The following is a 27,038-nucleotide window of genomic DNA, read 5'->3' as shown; positions in this document are numbered from 1 at the left end:
AGGGAATGTTAATGATCCAAGGCCATGGGGGGCCCATGGAGGTCCCTAGATGGGGTTTAAGGGCCTGGGGCCCAGAGCCTGGGGTGGTGAGGGGTGCCTGGCAGGCTGAGGATACTTCCTGTCGCTCACCAAAGCCATTTACAGTCTCTGTGTCTGTGTCTCTTTGTCTCTTTCTCACTTTCCCTCCCTCTTCTCCCTCTGTCCCCCCTTTTCATGTCATACCTGTTGATTCACATGCAGCTGCATTTCGGGTTTTCCATTTGCTGCTGATACTTGGAAGCCAAGGGAAGGGCTTGGTGGTCGCCATATTACTGGCTGTGGTTCAGCTCCCTTCTTCCAGCCCCGCTGCCGCCATTGTCTCCCACCACATTAACCACTTCTCCCAGCCTCAGGTTCTTTGGAGTCGCTCGACCCAGTTGTCCCCCAGCCTGCCGGTTCTCGCAGCTTTTGGTCACCCATGGATCCGATGCCTCTTCCATTAACAAAGTCATTGGCCAGAATGTTGAATGGAACAGGAATTTAAAACAATTAATTTCTGAAGATTCCCACTAAACAACGGATCTCTGTTTCTCTTTCTTTTGGGGACACTAGGAATGATAATGCAACTTGCCGAGAAATACGCTCTCCCTCTGAAGACGAGTTTTAGCTCCGCTCGAGGATTTTTCATCCAAATGAACCTGGATTGTGCGTTGCTCCCCGGTGGCCAGCTCCCCTCCGAGTTTATTAAGGTTCATGCTGGAACGGTCGGGAAATAATGTTTACATAGGGGTTACGTGCGGGGTTTGGGAAGGCCTTCTCTGCCGCAAAAGTCGGATTTGTCCCTCTTATTATCAGATGGACTCCATGGCACTCTCTGAGCCAGGAGGGTGCTGCCACCTGGCGTCTGCCAGGGGAGTCCGCTTCCCCAGCCGGGCCATCTCATGAAATGGTCTCCCCCAGAGTAGACACTTTTCCTTTACTTTATTTTCCCTTTGACCTCCTTTTTACTCTATTTATGGGCTAAAAGGCAGCCCTGAAACATCTGATGTAGAGACGCAAGGAGGCTTGGGGTCATTAAATGTGGGCTGGAGGGAACCCTTCAGATGGTCTGGCCCCATCTTGTTATACAAATGAGAAGCTGAGTCCTGGACCGAGGTGGCCCCGGCCCAGACCCCCGCCACAGTCAGGGCTTGGCAGATTGGGGTGATGGAGAGAATGGGGGCAGTGCGGCTTTGAGGTGCCCCCCCCCCCCAGGTTCGTGGCGGTTCTCTGCTCTCTCACAAGAGTCATCAGCTCTGGCTCTGAGAGGCCGAAGCCTCCTTTGCCTCCGGGCTCTTTGGGCCGGTCCAAGTGCCTGATGACCTGCTTGGACATAGACCAGTGGGGCTCAGGGCTAGTGGTGTATGAAGAGAGCCCTGGTGGGACCAGGTGGCCATGAGACAGATAGCAGCTGGAAGCTGGGCCCGCGGTCCGAGGCTGTGGGGGACACGGGGCAGCTGGGCCTGAGGCGAGTTGTGATGGGGGCCTAGTGAGGCTGGTGGCCTCCCCTGGAGAGCCCCCGTGCTGTCGCAGGCCCCAGACCATGAGCCCTTTCTCTGGTCTGCCTGCCTCCCGGCTCTCCTCATTCTAGTTCCTGGTGTGGCCACTGAGGCTGGGTCCGGCCCCTCCAGCTCAGGAAGCCCAGTGGTTCCCACAAGTCTCCGGAAATGCCGGCGCCACGGTCCCCTTTGTGTCTAGCCAGCCCAAGGACCCCGGGCTCCCCGCCTTGCCCTCCGAGGCCCACCCCACAGGCTTCCCTGGGTCCGTGCGTGCCCTGACCATCTCAGGCCCATGTCAGAAACAAGACTTCCGTTTTGCCCCTGCCAGGCTGGGAGAGCGTTCCCCAGGTGGTTGCTGCCTTCAGCCGCCAGAGCCAGCAGGAGCCTATGGGGTTGGAGGTCCTTTGCCCCAGGCTTGAGTTTCTGGCTTCATAGACCTGCTCTCCCCTGGGGGTCACCTCATCATTGCCACAAGCAGCCCCTGGGGAGACTTCCCGACTTAAAATACAGGCAATCGACCTTTAGTCTATAAAATTCATCGCAACTTTAGGCTATTTTTTCTGACAGACAGAAGTGTTTCTTAGACATAACAATTATGTGATGAGAAAATACATTTTATTTAGAATTGCTTTTGTTCTCTAATTAGAAAGAGCAACTTTTGTTCCCCCTAATGGTTAGCCTCTAAACTAGGAATGTTTCTCATTTCGTTATAACTAAGGGGTGAATTTTAACATTTAATTGTAATTTCTCGGCAGATTACCAAGATGAAGAACACATACAGCTTCACGTCGGCGGATCTGATTAAAATGAATGAAAGATGCCAAGAGTCACTGCGAGAAATCTACCACATGACTTACATGTAAGAGAATTTCAGCTGTTTAGCTCTAGAGATGAATGGGCTTGTGAAAGGTTAATGCTGATAATTAGCAGTGTTCGTGATGTTGACATCCATTTATTAATTCTCTTCTTATTTCTTACAAATTATGACTTTTAAGAAATGAAAAGTTAAATATTCTCTAAGTAGGCCCCACTAGACACTCTGCAGGCCCAGCAGCATCTGGGATCCAGCACACTTTCTGTTATTCCCTTGTACTCGGTAAGCACGTGTCATGTGCAAAGCCTGGACCTGGTCAGCGCTGACCCAGACACAGGAGGGGAGACCCCGTAGGTTCAGAATGTCCTGGAGAGTTAGGGAGCTGAGCAGTTAGTGCCTCTGGAGCCCCTCCCCCAGGAGCTCCCTTGGCCCTTGGGAGCAGAACCTCCCAGGGTCACGGCCCAGGCTGAGTGGGGTCTGGCCAGAGGCCGCTGCTCTTTGGGACAGGGAAGGCGTCCTTCAAGAGAGGGGATTTCCCGTTGGGAAGGATGGGCCCCGAGCCAGCAGCATGAGTTGGGAGGAAGGGCACCCTGGGCTTGGGAGAAGCCACGAGGCGATGGTCATCGGCTCCACTGGAACGCTGAGACTAAAGTTGGACGAGATAAGGCTGGAGAGGGGTGCGGGAGCCCGAGGGTCCGCTTGGACTGGATTCAGGAAGCCACAAGGAGCCCCAAACTGTTCTTGAGCCAAGGAGCAACAGCAGCAGATCTCTGAGCAAGCTTTGTGATAGGGCTGGGAAGGGGACCTGGGGAGAGGGGGACCTGGGGAGAGGGAGACCTGGGAAGCGGCAGTGCCCAAGAGGCCATGGGGCTGGGAGCCGGGGCCCCCTTGGAGGGAGAAGTCCCTGGGGTGTGCTTGAAGGCTGGGGTGAAGGGCCTGGACTGCAGGCCTTCCCTGCTTCACTCAGGGAGCCAGCAGGCACAAAATGCAGGGCATTCCCGAAGGAACGGCCCTGGATCTTTTGTCTTACTGGTTGTGGCGTCATTAACAGGCCACAGGAGCCAAGAAGGAGGATGTTTGTTTAGGATCTGGCTCAGACTGATAGAGAGACTGGGGAAATGTCAGGACTTTGGGGAACAAGTGGTATCTTGCACTCGCAGCCTGGGATAAATCAAGAGGGGAGCATTGGGTCCAGTCTGGCCTGGGCCTGGGTTTGGGGGGGCAGGTTTCTGAGAGCTTAAATTAGGACTGTGTCGTGCGCCAGGGACTGAAGTTCTGTGGGAAGGTCAGCCTGGTGGGAAGCTCCCAAGCGCGAATTTCTGAAGATACAGAAGGAAGCAGTTTGGAGGGGCAGAAGTGTGTGGGGCTTGCCAGCCAGGGCTGGGGGGTGCGCCAGCCTTGTGTGCCCACCGTGGAGGAGCGCTGAGAAGTCTGGGAGGGGCCCAGACTGTGAGAAAGCCAGGGACTGAGTGGGTTGGGTCCGTGTATCTGTCTGGGCCGAATGGGCCAAGGAGGAGCACAAAAAATGGCCTGAGTTGCAGCTTGGGGGTTTCCCCTCCTTGTCAAGGAGTGATCCTTATGCTAGAAAGACCTGAACAAAAGTGAGTGACCAGGATGCAGCCCGACGCTCGTGAAGGTCCCCTGTGCCCAGATGCATTTTGTCTGTGGGGGCTGCCGCGGGTCAGTGCAGTGGGCCCTGGGAGAGGCTGGAGACCCGAGGGAGACTGAGGGGCAGGGAGATCCAGGCTTCAGATGCAGGGCCAGGAGTCTGGCTTTGATTCCTTGTAGGGATTAAGGAGTGACCAAAGCCCTCCATGGGCCAGAGTGGGGGTGGGGGGTGGGGCCCAGGGAGCCCTGGTCCCCGAGAGCATTCCACCCGAGACAAGGTTACTGTCCTAGGTTGTAATAGTTTAGAACATTTCTGAGGGAGAAGGGAGCGGTCCAGATCCCAGGATGATCAGGGGTCAGGGTCTGGGACCAGGCTCCCAGCCTCCAGCTGCTCCATTCCACTCCAAGCCCCAGGCATACGGGCCCTGCTCCTCGAGGGCAGAAACCAGAGGCAGAGGAGAGGGGACACTGCAGGCCTGGGGGAGGTCCCGGCGTGGCCAAAGGGGCAGTTTGGGGACCTTGTCCCAGGGTAATGCTCCACAGCATGGAGAAACCTCCAAAGTCATGGGGAAAGAGATCCCCCTGGTGGAGTGGAGATTCAGACCGAGGCAGGTGGGCCCTGGGGAGAGAGAAGGATCCAAGTGGGCAGTGCCAGGAGCAGAGCAGGCCCGGGAAGGGCATCCCTGGAGTTGGAGGAGATGGCATAGGAGACTTAGCAGGGATGCCAGGAGAGTACAAAGAGCATAGCAGACCTGGGCGGTCAGTGCGGGGATGTGGGGACACTGTCCTGATGGAGAGGAACAAGGGTGCCTGAGAGCTGACAGTAAACCAGCATGGCCCCCAGCAGAAAAGGCATTTGTTAAGGGAGAGCTCTGGTGAATGAGCACGACCCTCTCCGGGTTCTGCATTTCAGAGTGAAATGGTAAAAATCAAATGTCTAAAAGCATTCAGGATAAATTAAGGGGGCCCAGCCTGCCTGGGGGTAGCTCCAGGAGTCCCTCAGTCTGGCCATGAAAGGATTTGATTTAATAGCCATTGCTTAGTCCTCTGGGCTTTGTCTTACTCATTCAAAACCATTGTTGTTTCCCAGACTGGGAGGGCCCACGCCTGAGAGAGTCCCTGCCAAGGCTCCCCTTCCATCTCTAAAGGTTTCCGCTCCATAGTGTGCAGTCTGAATTTCCAGGGGACCAAGCTGAATCTGAAATATAGAGTTCCCACAGTATTCCGCGGGGGCCCTCTTACCTGTAAGGACATAGTAACAGTGTGAAACCCGAAGCAGCGCGCCCAGAGACAGGGTCCGGGTTCTCATCCACTAGGTTTTCAGTCCGCTGCTTGGGCTCTGGCAAATCTGTCCACCTGGGTTTCAGGTAACTCCTTAGTCTTAGCTGCCGAGTCCTTGAGAAACAGGAACGGGCCCCATTTACTCGTACTTACAGGTCTGCAGAGGACTTTCCATATATCGTCTCATTGAGAGGCTCAGAGATTGGTTGAGATTTGTGCGGGTGGAAGGAGTTTCCCTGCTGGGAAAATTAATGAATCCAAAGATCTTTCATGTACTCATGAGTAATACTAAGTAGAAGCGTACCTGTGTCAAAAATGGAGACTGTTTCTCCTTTAACGAACGACCTTTCTTTTAAATCCTGAAATGAACAAACGCCGAACCATGGGAACACTTCACATACACAGAAGATGGGAGAGGGGCCATGGAGTGTCCATGATCGTGCATGTCTGCTGTGCACCCTTTCGGGGTGTTACTGTTGGGAGCTCCAGCATGGAGAAAGTGAGCCAGAGCTCTCTGTGTGCAGGGTTGTGTGCCAGCTGCTTGGTGAGATTTATCCCCTCGTTCACTGCCTCTACAAACTTTCCGACGTCGTGTCCATGCTGGATATGTTGCTGTCGTTTGCTCATGTCTGCACTCTGTCCGATTATGGTAAGTCACTTTTTTATTTTAGGATTTATTTTCTCCTGGTAAACCTCCATTTTAAAGTAACAAGCTCTAACATCTTTACTTGACTTCTTTGTCCTTGGACGGCTAACCTTTGACATAACTTGTAGATCTGGATGTCAATAACTTAACGCAGGTATTCTCTCTCACAACCTGACTACAACTTGTGTGCACCTCTGGGACCCATGTCCATTTCCTTTCATAGATTTACTCCCAAAACTGCCCAAGTGAATCCTATCAAACTTTCAAAGAATGATTAATTCTAATATGCCTAAAATAACTGGAAAAAATAACAAAAGGAAGCATCCTTTTGTTATATAAAATATTATATGTTATGTATATAATATATATCATATATATGGAACCAAATTCCTTCTGTTACAGCACAGATGTCACAGAAACCTGGGAGAGTCAGAACAGAAACTGTAGGACCAAATATCTCTAATGACCATGGATTCCAATTTTTAATAATACATTTAAATTATTTTTATAATTTATAAATAAATAAACAAAATATCAGCAAGAAACTAATACAATATAACATAAGGATTATACCCTTTAATTCAGTGATATTTATGCCATGAATGCAAACTTGATTTAATTTAACTCCATTAATAAAAAAATAAAAAACAAAAGATTGTATCGATAGATACAAAAAAAAAAATCTTTTGACAAAGCACAGCACTCATTTCTGTTAAAAAGATTAGGAAACATAGAAGAAACAGACTTTTCCTTAAAATGATAAATAGTATATATTTAAAACTAAGAACTAACATTATTTCTAATGAAGATAAAATGAAATCTTTTTCAATAAAATCAAGTCCATTGTCATCATTTCTATTTAATGTCATCCTAGAAGTACTGGCTCTAGAAAGAAAAATAAATTGAGGGAATATGCATAGGTAAAGAAGAAATAAAATGATCATTCTTTGCTGATTATATAATGATGTAATTAAAGAGCACTAAAATGCCAGCTAAAAATTAATTGAAACAATTAATAACTTCAGCATACTTGCAGTACATAAAATAAATCTACAGAAATCATAGCATTTCTACATGATGCCAATAAAACCCAGCAGGAAGGAATTGAGAAATTCTATTTAAAATCACTACTGAATATATAAAATATTTGGAAGACTACTTTCCAACATCTACACAAGAATTATTAAAAAATTGTAAATAGCTATTTGCAGAAATAAAACACTTAAATAATTGAAAATACATTAATTGCCTACAGGTAGGATGAGCCAATATAATAAAAATGACAGTGCTATTTAAATTAATTTACTTATTCAATGCCATACTAATCTAACTACATTATGGAACTAGAAAAAAATAATGAAATTCACGTGGAGGAAAAAAGATTAAGAATCTCCAGAGAAATAATGGGAATAAATGGGGGCTTACCAGTGTTAATCTCAGACTATACTACAAAGAAGTAATTACCAAGACAATCTGATAGTGCTACAGGTATAGGCCCAGTGCCTCTCCTAGGCTTTACTTATACCTATATTGAAAAAAAGATCAACAAGTCCTTAATGTACAAACATTTTTATAGCAGCTCTTTTTGCAGAGAAATGAACGTCAAGGGGCTGCCCATTGATAGAGTATTTGATGGATTAAGCTGGTTTGTGATTATTATGGATCATTAGTGTGCTGAAAGAAATGAGGAAATAGAATTTCAAAAAGATGTGGATAGATTTGTATGAATTGATGCAGAACCCGATGAACAATTTGCAGTATAACCAAAGTATGATAAACAAGAACAGTTTGGGAGATGTGTACTTAAGCCGGCCAAGAATGAAAAGAGTAGAACCAGGAAGACGTTTTAGGCAAGATCTGAATACTGAGAAGACAGAAGAACAGAGAGAGGCGAAATGCATGAACTTTCAAACATCACTGTAATTAGTGTTACTGTTTTACTTTGTCCCAAGGACATCTCGGAGAGTAGAAATTATCTGTAAAAGTTTATAATGTAAAAACAAAGCTTCAGTAACATTTAACATTTTAAAAATAAAATCAAAGGAAACTTTTTTATTGCAGTTTTCTGATCAACAATTTTAATAACCTTTGAAAAAAGGAAACAAAATTAACTGGTGTGATATTCTTTAAAAAGAAAAAACCCATTATTTTTAATTACCCTCTTACTTTTTTCCTCCTTTGTTGTCTCATGGAGTCTTCCATTGTCAGGAAGTCTAGTCCCTCCTATCTCCCTTGTGTCCATCCAGTGACACGAGACCAAGAGGCTCTGACCTGGAGGCTCTAGGCAATTTTTCTGGCCATCCTCCATGTCTGGGCTCCTCTCCCTCCTCTGTGCTGATTACTGGCCACTTCCTTTAAGTCTCAACTAAAATCCCATCTTTTACAGAGGGCCTTTCTCAGTCCCTGTTGATTCCAGGGCCGTCCCTCTGTAAATCATTCCTTATTTGTCCTGTGTGGGACTTATTTGTGTGGGATTGTTTGCTTCTTGTTTCCCCAGTGAGAATTTGAGATCCCTGAGGCCAGGGGATGTGCTCTGCCTTTTTTTTTTTTTAATCTCCCCAAGTCTCAGCACAGTGTCTTACCTGTAGTAGGCTAAGTAAAGAAGCACTGAATGACAGCATAACTTTTGCTCTTTTTTTCTTTAAATGCTTATTGATATCTTTTTAAACATCACTTTCATTTCCTAATATCTTCCCTCACTTAGCCATACCTTATAGCAAAAAATTTAAAAAAGGGAGAGAGAGAAAAATAGTTTGGTAAAACTAAGCAACCCATCCACACAGTCTGATAATAAATGCCATTTTTTACACCCATGATCTCCCACTCCTGCAAAGAAGGGAAGGAAATTCAGTTTCTCTTCTTCTTGAGACCAAACGCAGTTGGCTTTGATTTTTGTTGTTGCTCTTTCCAGTTATAGAATGTTGTTGTTCAGTCATTTTTCAGTTGTGTCTGACTCTTCATGACCCCATTTGGGGTTTTCTTGGCAAAGACAATGGAGTGGTTTGCCATTTCCTTCTCTGGCTTATTTTACTGGTGAAGAAACTGAGGCAAGCATCTTAACTGTCATATTATTTTTATTTTTTTAGACTGGTGATTTATCATGGCATTGATCAAAGTTCTAAAGTCTTTCCAAACTTTCTCTCGACAATGGATTGTATAAATTGGTCTCTTAGCTCTGCTCTCTTCTCTCTGCACCATTTCATAAAAGCTTGACTAATTTTCTCTGAAAATTTCCATTTCATCATTTCCTATGGCAGGATAATATTCTGTATATTCATATACCACAATTTGTTTAGCCATTTCCCCAGCAGGAGGACAGCCTATTATTTTTGACTCCCCCCAAGAGAGTTATGTAAGTATTTTTAAACATATCAGTACTTTTTCTTTTTGATTTTTTGGGGAGCATGTGCCTTATATTTCAAAGCTTGAATAAAACAGCACTGAATATACAAATTAGGTAGTATCTCATTTTTACTGCATTTCTATAACCTACCCGTGAGCAGTGAGTATTTCTCCAGTTATTTAGGTCTATCTGTATTTTTTGCAGAATTTTTTTTTGGTTACATTATATAGTTCCTACTTTAATCTTGGAAGCCATACTCCCAGGTATTTATTGCTTCTATAGTTATTTTTAACTGAATCTCTCTTTTTTTATTTTTTCTGGCTTTTATTGTTTATCTATAGATAGGGAGAGTGAAAATAGGGGAGAGAATGAAAAAGGTAGAAAAAGGAACATGACTGTCCTTCCTCCGAATGCCAGCTTTTCAGTTACTTTGGGAGCTCTCATTTCCTCTATGAGTATTTTCTTCTTGAGCTAGATATTCTCATTCCCATTAGCTCATCTTCACATGGCTTGGGAGAAGAACCTTCCCCTATCCTAGTTGTGCTCCTCTGGACGTTCTTCTGCTTCAGTAGTGGGGCCTAGAACTGAGCACAGCAACCTGGATGTGGGGCGGTCAGGGAGGAGCAGAAGAATTGCCTCCTTGTTCCCAGAAGCTCTGCCAAAGTCACATGAGCACTTCTGGCTACTTTAGGACAGGGTTGACTCATATTGACCTTACAGTTTACTGAAGCTCCCAGATCTTTTTCAGATGAACTACTGACTCAACATGCCAGCTCATCGCCTGTCTGTAGACTGAATTTCTTGAGTCCAAGTGTAAGACTTTTATCACTTTTTTTTAAATGTTAATTGATTTTTAAAAATTATTATTATTTTTATTTCATAGCTTTTTATTTACAGGTTATATGCATGGGTAACTTTACAGCGTTAACAATTGCCAAACCTCTTGTTCCAATTTTTCACCTCTAACCCCCCAACCCCTCCCCCAGATGGCAGGATGACCAGTAGATGTTAAATATATTAAAATATAAATTAGATACACAATAAGTATACATGACCAAAACGTTATTTTGCTGTACAAAAAGAATCAGACTCTGAAATAGTGTACAATTAGCCTGTGAAGGAAATAAAAAGTGCAGGTGGGCAAAAATATAGGGATTGGGAATTCAATGTAATGATTCTTAGTCATCTCCCAGAGTTCTTTCCCTGGGTGTAGCTGGTTCAGTTCATTACTGCTCCATTGGAACTGATTTGGTTCATCTCATTGCTGAAGATGGCCTGGTCCATCAGAATTGATCATCATACAGTATTGTTGTTGAAGTATATGAGGATCTTCTGGCATTTTATCACTTTTAAATTTCAGATCATTATTTTCAGCCTTTCAGGATCTTTTTGGAATACACTTAGGTTATTGACTGGATTAACTATCCCTACCAGCTTTGTATCATATGCAAATTGAATGAGGATTCCAGACTTGCCTTTATCTGAATAATTGGTAAAATAGGTTTGATAGCACAGGGCCCATCCCAGACCCCCACGCCCCATCAGAGACCTCTTTCCAGCTTGACAGAGAACTGTGAATGACTTGCTATTGAGTCTAGATAGGTAGCATTCCATGACCTATGTTTCTTTAAGGGGAAGTAAGACTGAGAAGAATGGAGAATTTGCAAGAGTGAATTTCTGAATTAAACACAAATGATTTTAAGAAAGAAAAGGGAAAAGTATCTAAACAGAACTCAGGAACTCATCAACAACTCGATGCATGGAGAGAAGGTGGGAGCTAGGCAAAAATGACTGTGTCTCAGATTTCTGGATAATACAGAATTGGGCGGTATAACTAATAAAAGTGGATGAAAGGGTCAGGGTCTAAAAGACCAGTGTGATGGTCTGAATTCAATAATGTGAAATTTAGTAGGGTCAAAAAATTATCTTCAAAAGCACAGAATGAGGGAGTCACCGAGTGACTGCCAATCCTCTGGAGAGAGCTGGAGGCTTTAGGAGGCTGCAAGCTTGAGGTGAGTCATGAATAGGAAGACAGAGCAATTTTAGAGGAGACATACAAAGACAGAGACACTGCGAGAGACAGGCAGACACTGAGAGACACACAGAGACAGACGACAGAGACAGAAACACTGAGAAAGATAATGAGAGACAGACAAAGAGACACTGAGACAGAGACACTGAGAGAGACAGGCAGACACAGAGACATCAAGAAAGGCAGATAATGAGAGACAGACAAAGACAGAGACACTGAGACAGATAGACACAGAGACAGATGACAAAGACAGAGACACCGAGAGAGACAGACAGACACAGAGACACCGAGAAACAGACAATGAGAATCAAAGACAGAGACACTGAGACAGACGACGAAGACCGAGACACTGAGAGAGACACAGAGAGAGAATCCAAATGAAGAAAAAGCATTCCCTTATGCTCGGCCCTGCTTAGGTCTTCTCTCCAGTAGTGTCAGTTCTGAATGTCGCATTTTCAGAATGATTGTAGCAAGTTGGATTGGTAATGGGGCTGGGTATCTCACCATAGGTTTAAGGATAATAAGAGATGTGATGAGTAGAGCATCAAACAAAGTGGGTAAAAATCCACTTAGAGCACAAAATGCTCTTTTTATCTTGAATATAATTTATTGGTAGGATCTTAGAGTTAGAGCTAGAGGAGACCTCAGAGGTCTGCCCCCTCCTGCAAACTTTTTGCTCGCCAGATGAGGAAGCTGAAACCTAGCAAAGATAAATGACCCATAGTTATACCCTTAGTGAATGGCCGAGCTAGGATTCAGGCCTTTTTCCTTTGCATCAAGAGCCTGAATCAATGTAAAATCAGCTCTTTCCATTCTACCATGGAGCCTTTCCCCCTCCCCCCCCTTAATATAGAAAGGAAAAAGCTTAAACGCTGCGTGCTGTTATAGCTTACAATCTTCCCTTCTTCCCCTTTAGTTCGCCCCGAATTCACGGACACATTAGCCATCAAACAAGGCTGGCATCCTATCCTTGAGAAGATATCCATGGAAAAGCCTGTGGCTAACAACACGTACATCACCGAGGGCAGCAACTTCGTGATCGTCACTGGGCCAAACATGAGCGGGAAGTCAACTTACTTAAAGCAAATTGCCCTTTGTCAGATCATGGCCCAGATCGGTAAGTCATGCTTTTCTCTGGGCATTGTCCTCCCTCAAATCCTCCCAGAGTCAGGGCTGAATTTCCAGGCTTCCACAAGCCCCTCAAGGTCACTCCTTTCAGATAAGATTATAGTACATCTTCTTAGCCGTCCCTGAACACTCACTGCTCTTTCAGTAAACATTTATTAGGTGCCACCTGTCTACATTAGGAGCTCCCCTCCAGCTTCTGGTAGTCTACAGCCACTTTTGGTACCTGGTTCTGGTATGTGGGGGCCATGTTCACCAAGAACGTTTTTTGGGATTCATTCAGTGACTTCTAGTGTCTGGTGAGAGGTCAGATGACCACAGGGGTTTTGGGAAGTTCAGAAAAGCCTCAGGAATCTATAAGTCAGAGTCCAGGTCAGGTTTTTCAGCATTGAGGCCCTGAGGAACAATGAGGAACCTTGGGGAGTACCCCAAATGATCCCAGCCCAGTGGGAGCTAAGGTGACACTTCATCCAGCACGAATTCAGGCCACATCTGGATATAAACATGGGGGAACCAGCCATGTCCAAAAAAACAAAAAAGAGCCCAGACAACTTATTTCAAGAAATCTTCAGAGAAAACTTTCCAAATCTCTTGGTACCAGAGGGAAAAGAAGGACTAGAAAGAAACTCCCGGTCATCTCCTGAGATAAATTTCAAAATGAAAACTCCCAGAAACATCACAGCCAAAATCCAGAACTTCCCAGTCAAAGAAAAACATTGCAAAGAAAGACAGCCCTAAATAACTCAGCTGCCTAGGATTTGGTTACCACAAAACTCCAAAGGGGCAAAAACTTGGAATATGATATGCTAGAAGGCAAAGGACAGGGGTTACAGCCAGGAGTAATTTATCTAGCAAAACTAATGCCATGGGAGAAATGAAATTTTAGTGAAATAAAGAACTGTGGAGCATTCCTGATGAAAAGACCAAAGAGGGCTGGAGAGAGTGAAAAGGCAGGAAAAAAACCCATAAAACCAAAAAGTTAAACCATCAGTAATAACTAACGGAACAAAAATAAAGTGCTTATATTCTGATATGGAGAGATGATCCATGTGTCCTCTCTGGGCCTTGTCATCAGTGGGGGTCCTGGAGAATCTCATTAGACAAAAGACCTGGGAGAAAGATCCTGGTGAACTTGAGAAGACTGGAAAGAGAGGGGAGGAAGAATGGGGGGAGCACAGTATGAGGAGGAGAAGGAAAGGAAAGTCAGGGGAAATGTCTAACCCAATTAGGATATGCAAGTGGTCATCGACACAATATAAGGAAAGGAGTGACTGGAGAAGATCTCTGAATTGGTCAAAGGAGGACAAAATACACCTGCAAAGTTATGTACTGAAATGCATTTGAGTCAACAGGGAACTAGAGAAAGGGAAGAAGAGGGAATTAGAGTGAAGGTCTTTAAGCAAAACAACCTCTAATAAGAATGTACAAAAATTGTAGCTCTTTTGGAGGAGACAAAGAAAGGGAAACTCAAGGGTTCCCATGAGCTGGGAATGTGCTGTGAGAAATGATGAAGGGGATGCTCTCAGAGAATCCTGGGAAGATTTATATGAGCTGGTGCAGAGAGAGGGATCAGGAAGCAGTTATCCAATGGCAACATGGTAAAGACACAACTTGAAAGAGTGAGAAACTCTCCATAACCAAGCAGGCTTCCAGAGGACTAAGGATGAAATGTGTTCCTTACCTTCTAAGTGGGAGGTGGACTTGGAGGTAGAAGACTATGGCGGGTTTTGGCCCACGGAGAGGGGGACATTGTGTTTTTGCTTGACAATCATGTTTGTAATAGTTTTTTTTTGGGGGGGGGATTTAGGTTCCCAATTTGCAGGGGGATTAGAATGAAAGAGTAGATATGGTAGAAAGATAGATATGGTTTGCCGATTGGTTTAAAAATATTAAATGCAATTTTTTGGCAAGACTTGCCTAGAGTCACATAGCTAGGAAGTATATATACATGTATACGCAAATACATACATACAGAGAGAGAGACAGAGACAGATAGACAGATTATGGTTAAAAGAAATTTGTGGCTATACAAGAAGCAAGAACAATATAGATAGGTTCACGGTATGGAAAAGGGGAGAAAGAACTGATGGCACAAAGGCTCTATTTTCTCAGGAGACTCAGTGGTGAAGTACTCATTGAGAATGGAAAGGAAGCAGTAGTTTGGGGGCTTTGAGCGGAGAAAACTCAGAATAAGATGCCAATTCAATAAGGGGGAAATAAAAGAATTGTGGCAGCAGCAGGGACTTGTTAAGATCAGGTAACATCATTTATCAGATTATCGATTTCAGTTTCTTAAATTTTAGCATCGCATTCTTGAATGCAACTATATCACAAAGCTCCTATAATTTGAGATATTTCATCCTTTGTGCTTCCAGAAACTAGCCCAATGAGTTGGCTCCCACTCAAACCCAGGACTTGCAGACCACCACCAACTTATTTATATGTTAGCCTAAAAACAAGAGACATTTAATCAAACGGCCTAGGACGATAAACGATGTAGAAGGCATTCCCTACACACAGATGGACACGTCGTCCTATGGAAGAAGGGCACAAATGTAGCTCTCAGAGGGACACTCATGGAAGAAACATGCACATCCTTCATTACCGAAGTTCCAGAGCCACAGATACCTCTGCAAATGGCCCTGCTTGGGGATGGGTCAGGGCTCCCCGGGAGTCCCTCCAGCCTGCTGGGCAATGCCACAGGTGTGGAGGTGCCGCCCTCGGCTACGTTCTAGTATTCTCCATTATCTTCCTGGGGAGCCCGGCCTGTGGTGAGAAGGAAGCTTTGCTCCTGGAGTTACAGACCCCAGCCTCAGCCCAGCCAGGAAAGCCTGCAGAAACTCCCCGAGAAGGGGGTCTCTCTCACTGGACCCCTGTTCTCACGTCGAGCTCTGACCCCTGCTGCTGAAAAGCATCCTTATTCCAGGAGAATCTGGTGGTGTGGTGAGGGGGCAGGGAGTGAGGCTGCCCAAGGAGTACCTGGGCCTTCTGGGCAGCTGGTGCAAGGGCAGAGAGGCGCGATGGGGAGCAGGGCAGTCGGGCCACTTTCTCTCTGCCTCCATGGTGCGGACCTGCCCCAGCTAATACTGAGGAAACAAGATGGAAAGGCAGGCCAGGATGCTCCGAGGTGCAAAATGTAGGATCTCAGAGAGCCCAATGGCCTTTAACCAGGGCCCATGGCTAGTTCCCAGGATACCAGAAGCAGAATGCAGCGCCAGCTGTGCCTTCTCTTTGTGGTTACCTGTGGAACAGTGACTTTAGCTTTTCGTTATCAGAGTACTCATTCATCTTCCCTGATTGTTCAGTGTTAGACAGTTTTAGGATCTTTAATTCAAAACAAGTTTTTCCTTTAACTATTATCCTAATTTTGCTTAGCTTTTTCCTAATCCTCAGAAAGAACTGATACGATTATATAATCGGCATTCCTGGAGTCTTTAAAAAAAGAAAAGGGGCAGCGAGGAATAGTGAGTCTTAGAGCAAGGAAGACCAGGGTCTTCGAGTCCTGATGCAAATGGGTTCCAGATGGGTGACCATGGGCAAAGCCACATAGCTTTTCAGAGGCTCAGACAATGGGGAAAACATGATAAAATTACTGACAAATTGTGGGTTTATATCAGTGGGAGGATTTCCCTACACAGATGAAATCATTTGAGAATGGCTTTTATTTCTCAATAATATTTTATTTTTAAATTTCATGTAAAGATAGTTCCAAATTTTTTCTCCCTCTCTCCCCTATATCTTCCCTCCCTAAGACAGCAAGCAGTCTGATATAGGTGATACATGTGCAATCATTTTAAATATATTTTCATGTTGTGAAAGAAAAATCAGAACAAAAGGGAAAAACCATAAGAAGGCAAAAGCAAACTAAGAAACAAGTAAAAAGGTGAAAATGGTATGCTTCAATCTGCATTCAGTCTCCATAGTTCTCTCTCTGGATGCAGATGGCATTTTCCATCACAAGTCTATTGGAATTGTCTTAGATAACTGTATGGCTGAGAAGAGCTAAGTCTATCATAGTTGCTCAGAGGAGGATTTAAAAAAATGTTGCTTTTAAACCTTTCTTAAGACTGTCTCTTGCCAGATTGGACAATGAATTCATAAGGAGAAAAACTTATTCTTCTTCAGGATTTAATAGGCTACTATTTTCTTTCTGACATTGCCAATTTGTATTTAAGGATAGAATTTTCTTTATCACAAATTTGAATGCTAACCACTTTTTTTACATGTAAATAATGGCATGCTTTTATCTTCCAGTGGAATTAAAGTACATTTTGTGCTCTCATTCTTTATATGGAGCAGGTTTATAAGTTGACACATTCAGATCTGTTTTTAAGGGAGGGATATAAAATCTGATGTAGACAGCATCGTATTGTCTGGGACAGTAAACTTTGTTTTATGGTTGAAAATTTAGTGTTGATTTTTTCTTCTTACTTTCTGCTGCTGTGTAGCCTTCAATGTTTTCCAGTCACATTTGTTATAACATTTTCCCAAGAGCTTTTGAGAATGAAACTTTAAACTTCAGTTACTTTTCTAAAATGGATTTCTTCCTATTTTAAATTTTCTTATTTCATTTTTTTGATACCTCTTTTTATTCTTTTTCACATAACTATTACCTTTAGAATTTGGTCTTAATACACACACACACATATATGTAACTATTATTGTGCAATATAAAGGAGAAAAAGTTTAGTACAAACATGTTTAAAAAAAAAAAAGAATTTCTTTCTGCTTTGAATTTAAATATACCTGATACCTTTTCTTAATTCTGCAGGTTCATTTGTCCCAGCAGAATACTCTTCATTTAGAATCACTGAACAAATTTTCACCAGAATCAGTATGGGTGATGATATAGAGACAAATTCATCAACGTTTATGAAGGAAATGAAAGAGGTACCAAGTTAAATTCTTCTAATGTCGGGAGCTAACTGGATTCAGCTGGAGATGGCAGGTAGCATCTCCCGGGCTGTGCCCATCCTGAAGCAGGCCTGTGACACAGCCTCTGTTATCTCAGTGTCTGAGAGAAAAGATGGCCCTTTACTTAGGAAGCATGTCCATTTTTCTGTGAAACGCACAGTGTGCTCCCCCAAAAGACAATTTCTGTAATTACTTCTTTTATATTGTTCTTGCTAGGCTTAATTTTAAATACTGGATTGGTAGCAAGCTTCTTTTTATCAGGCTTTAATTTGCCAAGATAAAACTTTCTTTTATCTTAAATAATTTTGTATTTTTCGCATCCCTTTCATGGACCAACTCGCTCTCCAGCCAGTCGACAGGGTCAGAGGGCTCCCCCTTGGCCAGGCCTGAGGAGGCCGGAATCACTTGGAAAGCCCCGGACTGTGCTATTCCCTGGGAACGTGTTAGGTCCCCTTGCGATGCAGGCATGTCATTTGTCCAGGGAGTTGGGCACATGTACTAAGTCATTCTCTGCAGGGGCCATGAGAGCATCCATCCCTTCAGGACCCTTAGACCCCTGCTAGGAGCCAGGCAAGGAAGAGTCCCAGAATCCGCCAGCTCCAGGCCCCACAGATCAGGCAGCCTCGCGTGGTGTGGTGCATGGCTCTGAGAAGCCCAGGGCCACCTTCTCTGTAAGGCCCCGGCTCCTTGGGGCGCTCAGGGAGTGGGCAGGGCCTTGGACCCCAGGCTTTGCAGCAGGGGAGGGGCGGGATCAGATTTGGGAGTGAGGAAGATTACTTCAGCAGGACTCTGAGGGTCTCCTTAGACTCTCTCCAAGGAATCCCTGGTTTCCTTTCAGAATCCCTCTCTAGATGAAGCCTTCTGTGGTTCCTGCAGCTGCTCGAGCCTTCCTCCCACAGTTACCTTGTATGTGCTTTTTGGAGGATTTCCCCCATTAGAATTCAAGTTCATTTAGGGCAGGGGTTAGAACAGTGCCCAACAGTGCGGTTCCATAGCAACTGCAAGATAAGTGCTTGCAGATTCATTGATTGATCTGGTCTCTGCCTTGATAGGAAAATACTGCCCAGTTCAGGAGGCTCGCGGCATCAGATTGTGGCTGCATGATGTCATAAATAGAATGGAATTCTTTTGCTGGGGAAGGGGCTCTCTCTGCGATAAAGATGGTGGTCCATGAAGACTTGTATTGGGTGTCCCTGGGAATGGAAATGGGGTCGGGTTAGCCATAAACGTCCATTCTGGTATATTTTCCCCTATAGTTTTCTTGCAATTATGCTAGTTTGAATTATATCAAAATAAATTTAATATTATTTAATGATAAAAGTTTACAGGACAGGGCCTAAAATGAAATTTATTCTTTTATTTTCCTTGGCTCAATCTAAGGCATTATAATTTAAATGTTGGCCACTTGCTCATTGTGTTGTCTCATGCACACATGCGGTGCATGTTTATATACCCATCAGCCATTCATGTTGTAATTATCATTGTAATTACTGACTTTGAATTTAAGAAAAATAATCTTGTACTCTTTGTGCCAGATTTCTCAGTAAAGCTTCATTTCAGGTGAATTAATAATCTGTATTTTTTCTAATTTTTTTTTATCATACTGACAACTTCTTAACTGAAGTAATAGTAACATATTTTTTCCTAGATAGCATATATAGTACATAACGCTAACGACAGATCACTCATCTTAATTGATGAACTTGGCAGAGGCACTAATCCAGAGGAAGGCGTTGGCATTTGTTACGCAGTCTGTGAATATCTGCTGAGCTTGAAGGTATTCTTCCATATTTCTTATGTATTCACTAAATTACTTTTTGATGTAACTTTTTTCATTTAGATGCCAACTCGCATTGGTGGACATTGTTCACAAATAAAGTCCCTTAGCAGTCCTTGGTGGTATAACATCCCATAGTGCTTTAGTTAGAAGGTGGCTGAAAAGCATACATACTGAGTTTCACTTCTCCTTTGATAGAACTGTCTAGTAGGGATAGAAAAAATAAGAATTATACATAATTTACATATTGGATTGAACCTTAAATTGATAATAGGATCATAGATTTAGACTGACCTCTGTTGTTTTTGAGCCATTTAGTAAAAAGGAGGTTTACTAGCGTTACTACAATTGGTTTAAGATATGAAATTTTGAAAGTGTTATAAATTTTTTACCTTTTTTGGTAGCATAGTTGATCAATATATTATATAATTCAGATTTAATTTATATTTTTGTCTCCTATTTGAGCCTTCTTTTCCTTCTTTTCTCACTGTTGAATTTAACAGTCCCACTGATAACCAATCTAATGGCTCATCACTCAATTCTGAAAACCTTCCTAATGTTTTCTGTCTCTGCTTGCCATAACGTGGTATCTTTGCTCAAAATTACCCAAAGATAATACTGTGTCTTAATGGTGAAGGGGATTATTGTAAAGGAAATATGTAAAAAATGTTTAAGTATATTTGCCAATTAACATCTCTTCTGGAGTTGTTGAATTTAATAATTCACTTCTGCAAGAACCTCACCTGTGCAGAATATTAGAGGAAAAACAAAATAAATACCGATAGTGATGATAGCTACAATCTATTGGTACTTACCTTTGTTATCTCATTTGAGCTTCACAACAACCCTGAGAGGTAGGTGCTATTTCATGCTCATTTCATGGATGAAGAAACTGAGGCAGACAGAGTTTTATTAACTATCCCAGGATCACATGTGTTTGAGAAAGGATCTGAACTTCGGTCTTAATCCTTGGCTGATAAAACACATTTGGAGAAATAAATAATTATAATAGAAGGCAGATAACAATAAATGCACAGGAAAAGTATGAAGTGTTGTGCAGGTGGCAGTGGCCACTCACTACTTACTGGTACAGAGAAAGCTTCCCCTTAGAGCTCATAATTGGAGCTGGCCCATCCGCTCCCAGGATATGGTGAGTCGTGAAATTCAGGAAAAGAAATCAGATTTCAAAAGGCAGAGGTAGACCTGCAGAAGTAGAACTGGTCCCCTGTTTTCTAGGGCTGATAAGTGGAGTCCAGTTTTAGAAGGCACATAGGTGTCTGTATTTGCATGGATGTATGTATATGAGGAAAGAGGGATGCCTTTTGAGTTAGGAAAATGTAGGCTCATGGGGTTTGACTCCCATTTGACTCCCACTAGCTGTGGGAGTGACTCTGGCAGTGTGGGAGTTCCTGCACTTCTTGGGGAACCAGGTAACCCTTCAGGACCAGGAACTGCAGGGAATCTCCTCCAGTCTGGATCCTAGAGGGCCTGTAAGTAAGAAGTGCCCTCACGTTGGCCAGTTCTGTTTTGGGATGAAAGTTGCTGAGTGGAATGGGTCCAGTGAGATCCCACAGATACATACACAGGAAGCATTTTGGTCTGTTTAAGGGGGAACTCTCCAAGGACAGTGTTATTAAAGAGCAGGATTCTCCGGCTTGGTGCTGCCTTTGCCGAGTCACTGTGAGTGACTGTGAAATTCTTAGTTGCCTACATGGGACCCCTGAATTTACTTGACAAGTTCTAATGGGGACTTTCTGGTCTGCACTGTAGGCATTTACATTGTTTGCCACTCATTTCCTGGAGCTCTGTGAGATGGACCTCTTGTTTCCCAATGTTGAAAATATCCATTTTGAAGTTGAGCATGTCAGAAGCCCTGGAAGAAGCAGAGAGTCCGTCACGTACACCCACAAACTCTCAAAAGGACAAACGGAAGAAAAGAATTACGGTATTTCAATTATTTCTGTCCACATAAACTCTGAAATTAGAATTATTTTCTTTGGTCAAATCCCGGTGGTCTGAGGGATGTCTCCCTCCAGAGCTAAGGGTTTGCCATTCTCCAGAATAATCTTTCTTGTAGAGCACTCCATGGTAATTAAAGAATCAAACTGAATTTTGAGCTTATAATGAACTGTGGAACGTTATCTAAACGCTTGAAGCGTCTGGAGAGCTCCAGCCGGATGCAGTTTAGCATAGGCTTGAAGAGAGGGCCCTGAACACGGCCAAAGAGCCGATGGCCTCTAGCCGGAGAGACCTGGCCCAAAGGCCTTCCTCCTCCAGCTGGCGTGGGGGCAGGGGCTCTGAGTCCACAAGGCCTGCGGTTCTCCCCAGGGCCAAACCAGATTAAAGGGAATTGGGATTCGTTGGATAAAATGAAAAGCGTACAGGAGAGCCTTGGGCCCGCTGCTAGGGGCTTTTTGGAGTTGGTGCTGGGCCGGCAGGGATCCTTGGGTCTGGGTTGGGGCCTCCGAGTCCGCTCCCTTTAGAGTGAGTTTCAGAGAGGAGAGCAGCCTGCATTATGTGAGGGGCTTTCCACTCCTGCATTCTGGCTAGTGCTTGTGGCTTTAGAAACTGAAAGCTCATGTTCTCTACCCAAAGTTTTGGTGGCCTGGGCACGATAGCCAATCTGCCGTTCCCATGCGTACGTAGTGCTTTGTGATCATTCCAAAGAGAATAAATGCACGAGTGGGGGAGAGTGTTTCACACCAGAAGTTTTAGTTAAGGTTATGACCCATTTGAGAAACATCAGTCTCTGATACATGGTTTTAAATGGCAGGCAAACCATTCTGTCGGCCTCTACAAACGTTACCATATTATCTTGGTACTGAAAAAAAAGGGGGAAAAATCAAAGAACCTGTGCAGGGGTCCAGCCTCTGCAGGGGATCCAGGGGGCTGAGCAGAGGAATAGGGTGGGCGTCAAAGGAGGACAGGAGTCGTGGGGTAGCTTGAGTGAGGGATGGAAATGATGCTCCCACTTCTCTCAGGCTCCTTCAGGCTTTATTTTATTCTCTATCATGATCATATACTTTTCTTTACGTCAAACTAGTCTTCAGCCATGTGTCTGACTTATTGACCTTGATCTGTTACTACATTTGACATTTAATATTTGAGTAAGTTTTTTATGGTTAAGTGTTAGTTATTGATTACATTACACGAAGACAATAATGAAAAGTAAATGTTATACAAGGTTAAATGTCAGTGAATTTTGTTAGTTTACTTATGTCTTCTTTGTCAGTTCTATGGATTGTTTGATTCCTGACTTGAAACCATATCCATAGGCATTTAGGGCAATTCCTAGTTATGCTTTAACCGATTTTTTCTGAGTCTAAGTTGGGTAAACACCATTATTTCCTGGACCTTTGGATTCTCTCCCATAGTGACAATGCTTTCCATGGTCTTCTCTCCTTTATCATTTGTCTCAGTGAGAGATTAGTTTTATTAGGACAGAACACGCCTGTGGACTCATTTCTAGTTAACTCGCTCAAATTCCCCTTGTCACCAGATTTTTTTAGATAGTGTTTTAATGCCAATCAAGCCAATTATAAATAATATAGGAAACAGTAGTGCACTAATGAGAATCACAGAAGGAAACGTTGTTCCTGCATGAGTGCTGGGCACATTTGATCCCGTGCTGGGCTTTGCCAGTCAGCTTAGAGATTGCAGCTCCCAACAAACCTGTATTTGGGATAATCTGTTTTAGACAGGTTCTTCACTTTGGGGTGGCGGTAGCCCAGGAAGCTCTTCTGAGAGCGTTTGTGGCTCCCTCAGTAATAGAAGGAAATGCTAAGTTTCATGTTGAGCCTGTGACCTTGTTTCCTCTCTACATTCCCAAACCTGAAACCAGTCTTGATGTGGGGAATCTATAAACCTCAGCTTAAGAGTCCCTGGTTCAGCCCAGAGCTAGCAATAAATTTTCTCTCCTACAATATAGAAATATACGGCTACCTCCTGTTACTAGGACTGTTTTAAGGGTTCAGGAAAGGGAGCAGGGCCCCCTAATCTCTTCTATCAGCCTATCCTCCCAAACTCCCACAGATGAAATGAGGATGTTTTTCCATATGCACGAGTAGACCTCCTTCCCAGGCTCTACCACGCTGCTCACTCCAGGCCCTGGGAAGAGAAGATGAGACTAAGGAAAGACTATGTGGACGCAGCAGCAGACTTAGGGGAAGAAGAAGAGGAACCAAGGGGCTGAATTTCAGAAAGAGAAAAAAAGAAAAAGGAGAAAGAGAGAGAGATGGAAGAGGGGGCAGGCAACGGGCGGGGAAGGCCAGGAGGCACGGGATGGTCAACACTCTGGCATTCTGAGCAGGGAGTGGGGAGGCCGGGCCTTGGAAGGCCCAGGATTTCCGCTCCCTCCCCCCAGCCCACCCTCTGTCTACCACACAGGGGCCAAGATCCATGTGTACAAGTCCCCCAGAGTCCCCCTGTGGCTGTGGGAATGAAGCACCCAATCTCTCTGTTCCCAGGGATCCAGGCTGCGGAGGTCTCCTCGCTCCCGCCATCCATCATTTCGGAGGCCAAAGAGATCCGAGTTCAGATCACCAGACAGCTCATGGTGAGTGGCTTCTTAGCAACCCCCGCCCTTGTCTCCAGATCACCATAGCTCCTGAGCCGGCTGTTTACAAACAATATAAAAGGTGCTGTTCCATGGCTGCCTTTTGAGCCTTTATCTTTATTTTAAGGAGCAAGCCTTCTCTTTGAAGCTGCTGCTCTCCTTGAGTCATGTGCGGGAAGTGAGTTCGGAGCTGGGACATGGGCCAGCCGGCTTCCCCACTGGCTCCAGACCGGCCCAGGCCGGGCCCACTTGGTGCCAGGATACACCGGAGGGGAGCTCGTCGAGCCCCATTAATTCATTCCAAAGGAGAAGGAAGAAAGGGGGATCAGGATGAGCCAGATGCAAGGGGGGGCAAGGAGAAAAGTCTCATCCCCGTGGTGGGGCCGCCCGGAGAGGCGGCTCCAGATCGGGGCCCCAGGAGGCGATGCTCACCGCTCTGTAGCAGAAGTGGGGAGCACTGGGGACCCCCATGCTTGGGGTGGGGGGCCAAGGCTGGGGAGCTGCTGCTAGCTTCTCTTCCACGTTCCCTGCCCTCGTGGAGCGTGGAAGTGTGCGCCAGAGACCCAGGAGGAAGACTCTGGGGAGAGGAGAAGGGAAGGGGATGTGGCAAAAAGGAATTTTAAGGCTGTTTGAGGAGGACCTCCCAGCACCCTTAGCATCAGAAGATCAGAAGACTTCCAAGAGCCTTTGCTCAGAGTGTTTCTGTATTAACAACCAAAATATCCAAATTTATAGTATTATTTCATTTAAATATATAATTCAAGTTCATAAATATAAATGAAATTTTTGTGAAAACTGTGTTTCCCACAACAAAACAATCTAGTCCTTTGGACATAATTTTGCAAATCTCTTAATTGTGCAATCGCTTTTCAGTCATGTCAGGCTCTTCTTGGTGACCCCATCTGGTGTTCTTGGTGCAGACACTGGATTTGTTGGTCGATCCCTTCTCCTGCTCATTTGACAGATGAGGAAACTGAGACACACAGGGCAAAGTTCCTGCCCATCTTCATACAGCTAGGAAGGGTCTGAGGCCACATTTAAACCCAGGAAGCTGAGCCTGCCCAGATTTCCCAACGTAGCCGTGCCCTGTAACAAAGTAAATACATGGATGAGTTAAAAGGGTGCAGCAAAGCCACCCAGCGCAAGGAGTCCATCGGACATTGTATGCAGCATTTCATAGCCATAGACCCCCACCTCGTATTAGTCCTCATATTGGGGTTTGGGGTTAATAATTTCCCAAGATTCAAGTTGGATTATGTTGTTCCTGTTGCCCTTCCATTGACATTTGTAGTTCTAGTGTAGAGTGCTCCCTGGTTCTGCTCATTTCCCTGTTTTTCCTTAGGGTGTGTTCAGGTCCTGTTCCTCAACCCTTGGGCATCTGCTTTGTTTCCAGTTTTCATTCTGGGATGGGGGACTACTTTGACTATTTTGTGTCTCCATACTGTCTTCTTATAGCCATTCCTTTCTCAAATTAAACTCAGAAGTCTGAGCTGCTATTTTTTCCAGACAGTTTGGTTGAAGAATGTTGCTCTACCAAAAATATGGAGTTGTCATAAAGTCATAAGAACTTGGCAGAAATTCCACTTCTGGGTTTGATAAAGATCGCTGCTTGTTTCAGTTTTGAGTTGGTAGGAAATAGGAGTTCCACAGCCTCGAGCACTGTGAACTGCGGAAAAGGGACAGCCAGAATATGGCCAGCTCTCTTGGTAGGTGAAGACGGTGACCCTTGTGCGTATTTTTAAGGAACGGCAGAGCCAGAGCAGCTCTCCTGAAGCCGCCCGGAAGAGGGCCGTGTACCAGCTGGCCACCAGGCTCCTTCAGGCCGCCCGAAATTCCCGGCTGGATTCGGAGAGCTTGCGCCTGTACCTGAGAGGCCTCAAGTCCAAGTTTGAAGCAGACTTGTCTGGACCAGGATCCAAAGAGCCTGAAGCCAGAGAAGCTACATCCCCAAGCCAGGGACCTGAGGAGGAGCAGCAGCATCACATGGTGAACTTTACTCAATCCACTGAGCTCGGGACAGATTTGTCTCTAACAGGATGAGTTTTACATCCATTTAGCAGGTAGGAAGCACAAAGGTCCCATTCACAATCCATCCTGGGACACTAGCTGTGTAACCCTAGGCAAGTCACTGCCTCAGTGATCTAGTCTGTAAAATGGGGATCACAGTAACATCTCTCTATCTCAGGGTGGTCAGGATCAAATAGTACTTGTAAAATGCTTAGCGTGGCCCTGAGCACATTAGCCACTTTTATTAATGCTTTTAGAAAGAAACCAGTTTTAATAATCTTTTATCCCCTGACAACCTGGTGGGTAAGCCTTCACAGATGAGGAAACTGAGGGCAGGAAAGGCTGGGTGACCAAAGCTTCCTTTGGAGCTAGGGCCTTCTGATTTCAGGGCCAGCATGCCCACAAATCATTCATTTAAACAACCTGCCCCAGAACCAAGAATTCATGAAATTTTGGTTATACTTTGTCTAGTTAGCATTTTATATATATTTATATATTATATTATCAGATACTATATATCATATTTATTAACTATTTTAGAAATTTCAATATTGTATTGATTATTATAAGCTACTCTTTTTGTAATTTTAAGCAAATATTACTAGTCAGGTATGTGAAGAAACAACTTTTTAAATGAAATATGATTTTCAAAGCTGTGACAATTTCAGGATTAAGTATATTTCAAAATGTATAGTCCTGATACTTAATTATATTCCTCCATGCCATGGTGGGAAGTTTGGAATATTAAGTTATTTAATAAAGTCCGTTTTTGTTTTAATTCATTGCCTTTGATCTTAAATGTTCTTGGTATAGAAATTTCTAAAGCAGTTAACCAGAAAAAAGAATTTGGTCCTCAGACAAATTTCTGTCAGCCAGTGGTCTTTTAAAATATGGTGACCTTTTAGGAAAATTGGCAAAAGGACAATAAGGAAAGGACAAAGAGAATTAGGGAGGAAAAATAAATGAGTAGGGACAATGGGAGTATCAATTGTGCTAAGTATCAATTTCTCAGTTTTCATTTGGGATTAATACAATCCTACGAGACCCTTTACAGAATATTTGTTGTGGAAGTCCATGTCTGCTATTGCAAAAACAAACCAAAAGCTGAAGCCAATTGTCTGTTTTTGTTTTTATTAGAGATGAAAGATGTTCTCTAGGCTCTTTTTTCATCATAGTTTTAGGGGAGTTCAATAATTCTTAGATTATCTGTCTTGGATCTCTTTTCCAGGTCAGTTATTTTTCTGATGAGGTATTTTGCATTTTCTTCTATTTTTTCATTTCTTTGATTTTGTTTGATTCTTCAATCTCAATGAGTCATTTGCTTCAATTTAATTAGAATTATTTTCTCCCAGTTAGCTTTTTTAAATCTCTTCTTGCATTTGGCCAATTGAACACTGGATTTTTTTTTTTTCCCATTTC

General features: G+C 44.1%; 1 protein-coding gene across 1 annotated transcript in view; it reads left to right on the top strand.

Annotated features, from left to right (window-relative positions):
• The window catches only part of MSH4 (mutS homolog 4), a 64,114-nt gene extending 37,717 nt beyond the window's left edge, over positions 1 to 26,397 (top strand). Inside the window, exons 12-20 of the mRNA XM_031968861.1 lie at positions 592 to 728; positions 2,273 to 2,376; positions 5,745 to 5,869; positions 12,158 to 12,358; positions 17,138 to 17,256; positions 18,929 to 19,057; positions 20,828 to 21,002; positions 23,524 to 23,612; positions 25,356 to 26,397. Of these exons, the coding sequence (XP_031824721.1) occupies positions 592 to 728; positions 2,273 to 2,376; positions 5,745 to 5,869; positions 12,158 to 12,358; positions 17,138 to 17,256; positions 18,929 to 19,057; positions 20,828 to 21,002; positions 23,524 to 23,612; positions 25,356 to 25,652 (1,376 nt within the window). The 3' untranslated portion in view covers positions 25,653 to 26,397. The remainder of the gene's footprint in view (positions 1 to 591; positions 729 to 2,272; positions 2,377 to 5,744; positions 5,870 to 12,157; positions 12,359 to 17,137; positions 17,257 to 18,928; positions 19,058 to 20,827; positions 21,003 to 23,523; positions 23,613 to 25,355) is intronic.
• The last annotated feature ends 641 nt before the right edge of the window (positions 26,398 to 27,038 follow it).

Source organism: Sarcophilus harrisii, chromosome 4, assembly GCF_902635505.1.
Source record: "Sarcophilus harrisii chromosome 4, mSarHar1.11, whole genome shotgun sequence".
Lineage (NCBI taxonomy): Eukaryota > Metazoa > Chordata > Mammalia > Dasyuromorphia > Dasyuridae > Sarcophilus > Sarcophilus harrisii.
Note: the sequence above shows the minus strand (reverse complement) of the source record. Positions and strands in the feature narration are given on the sequence as shown.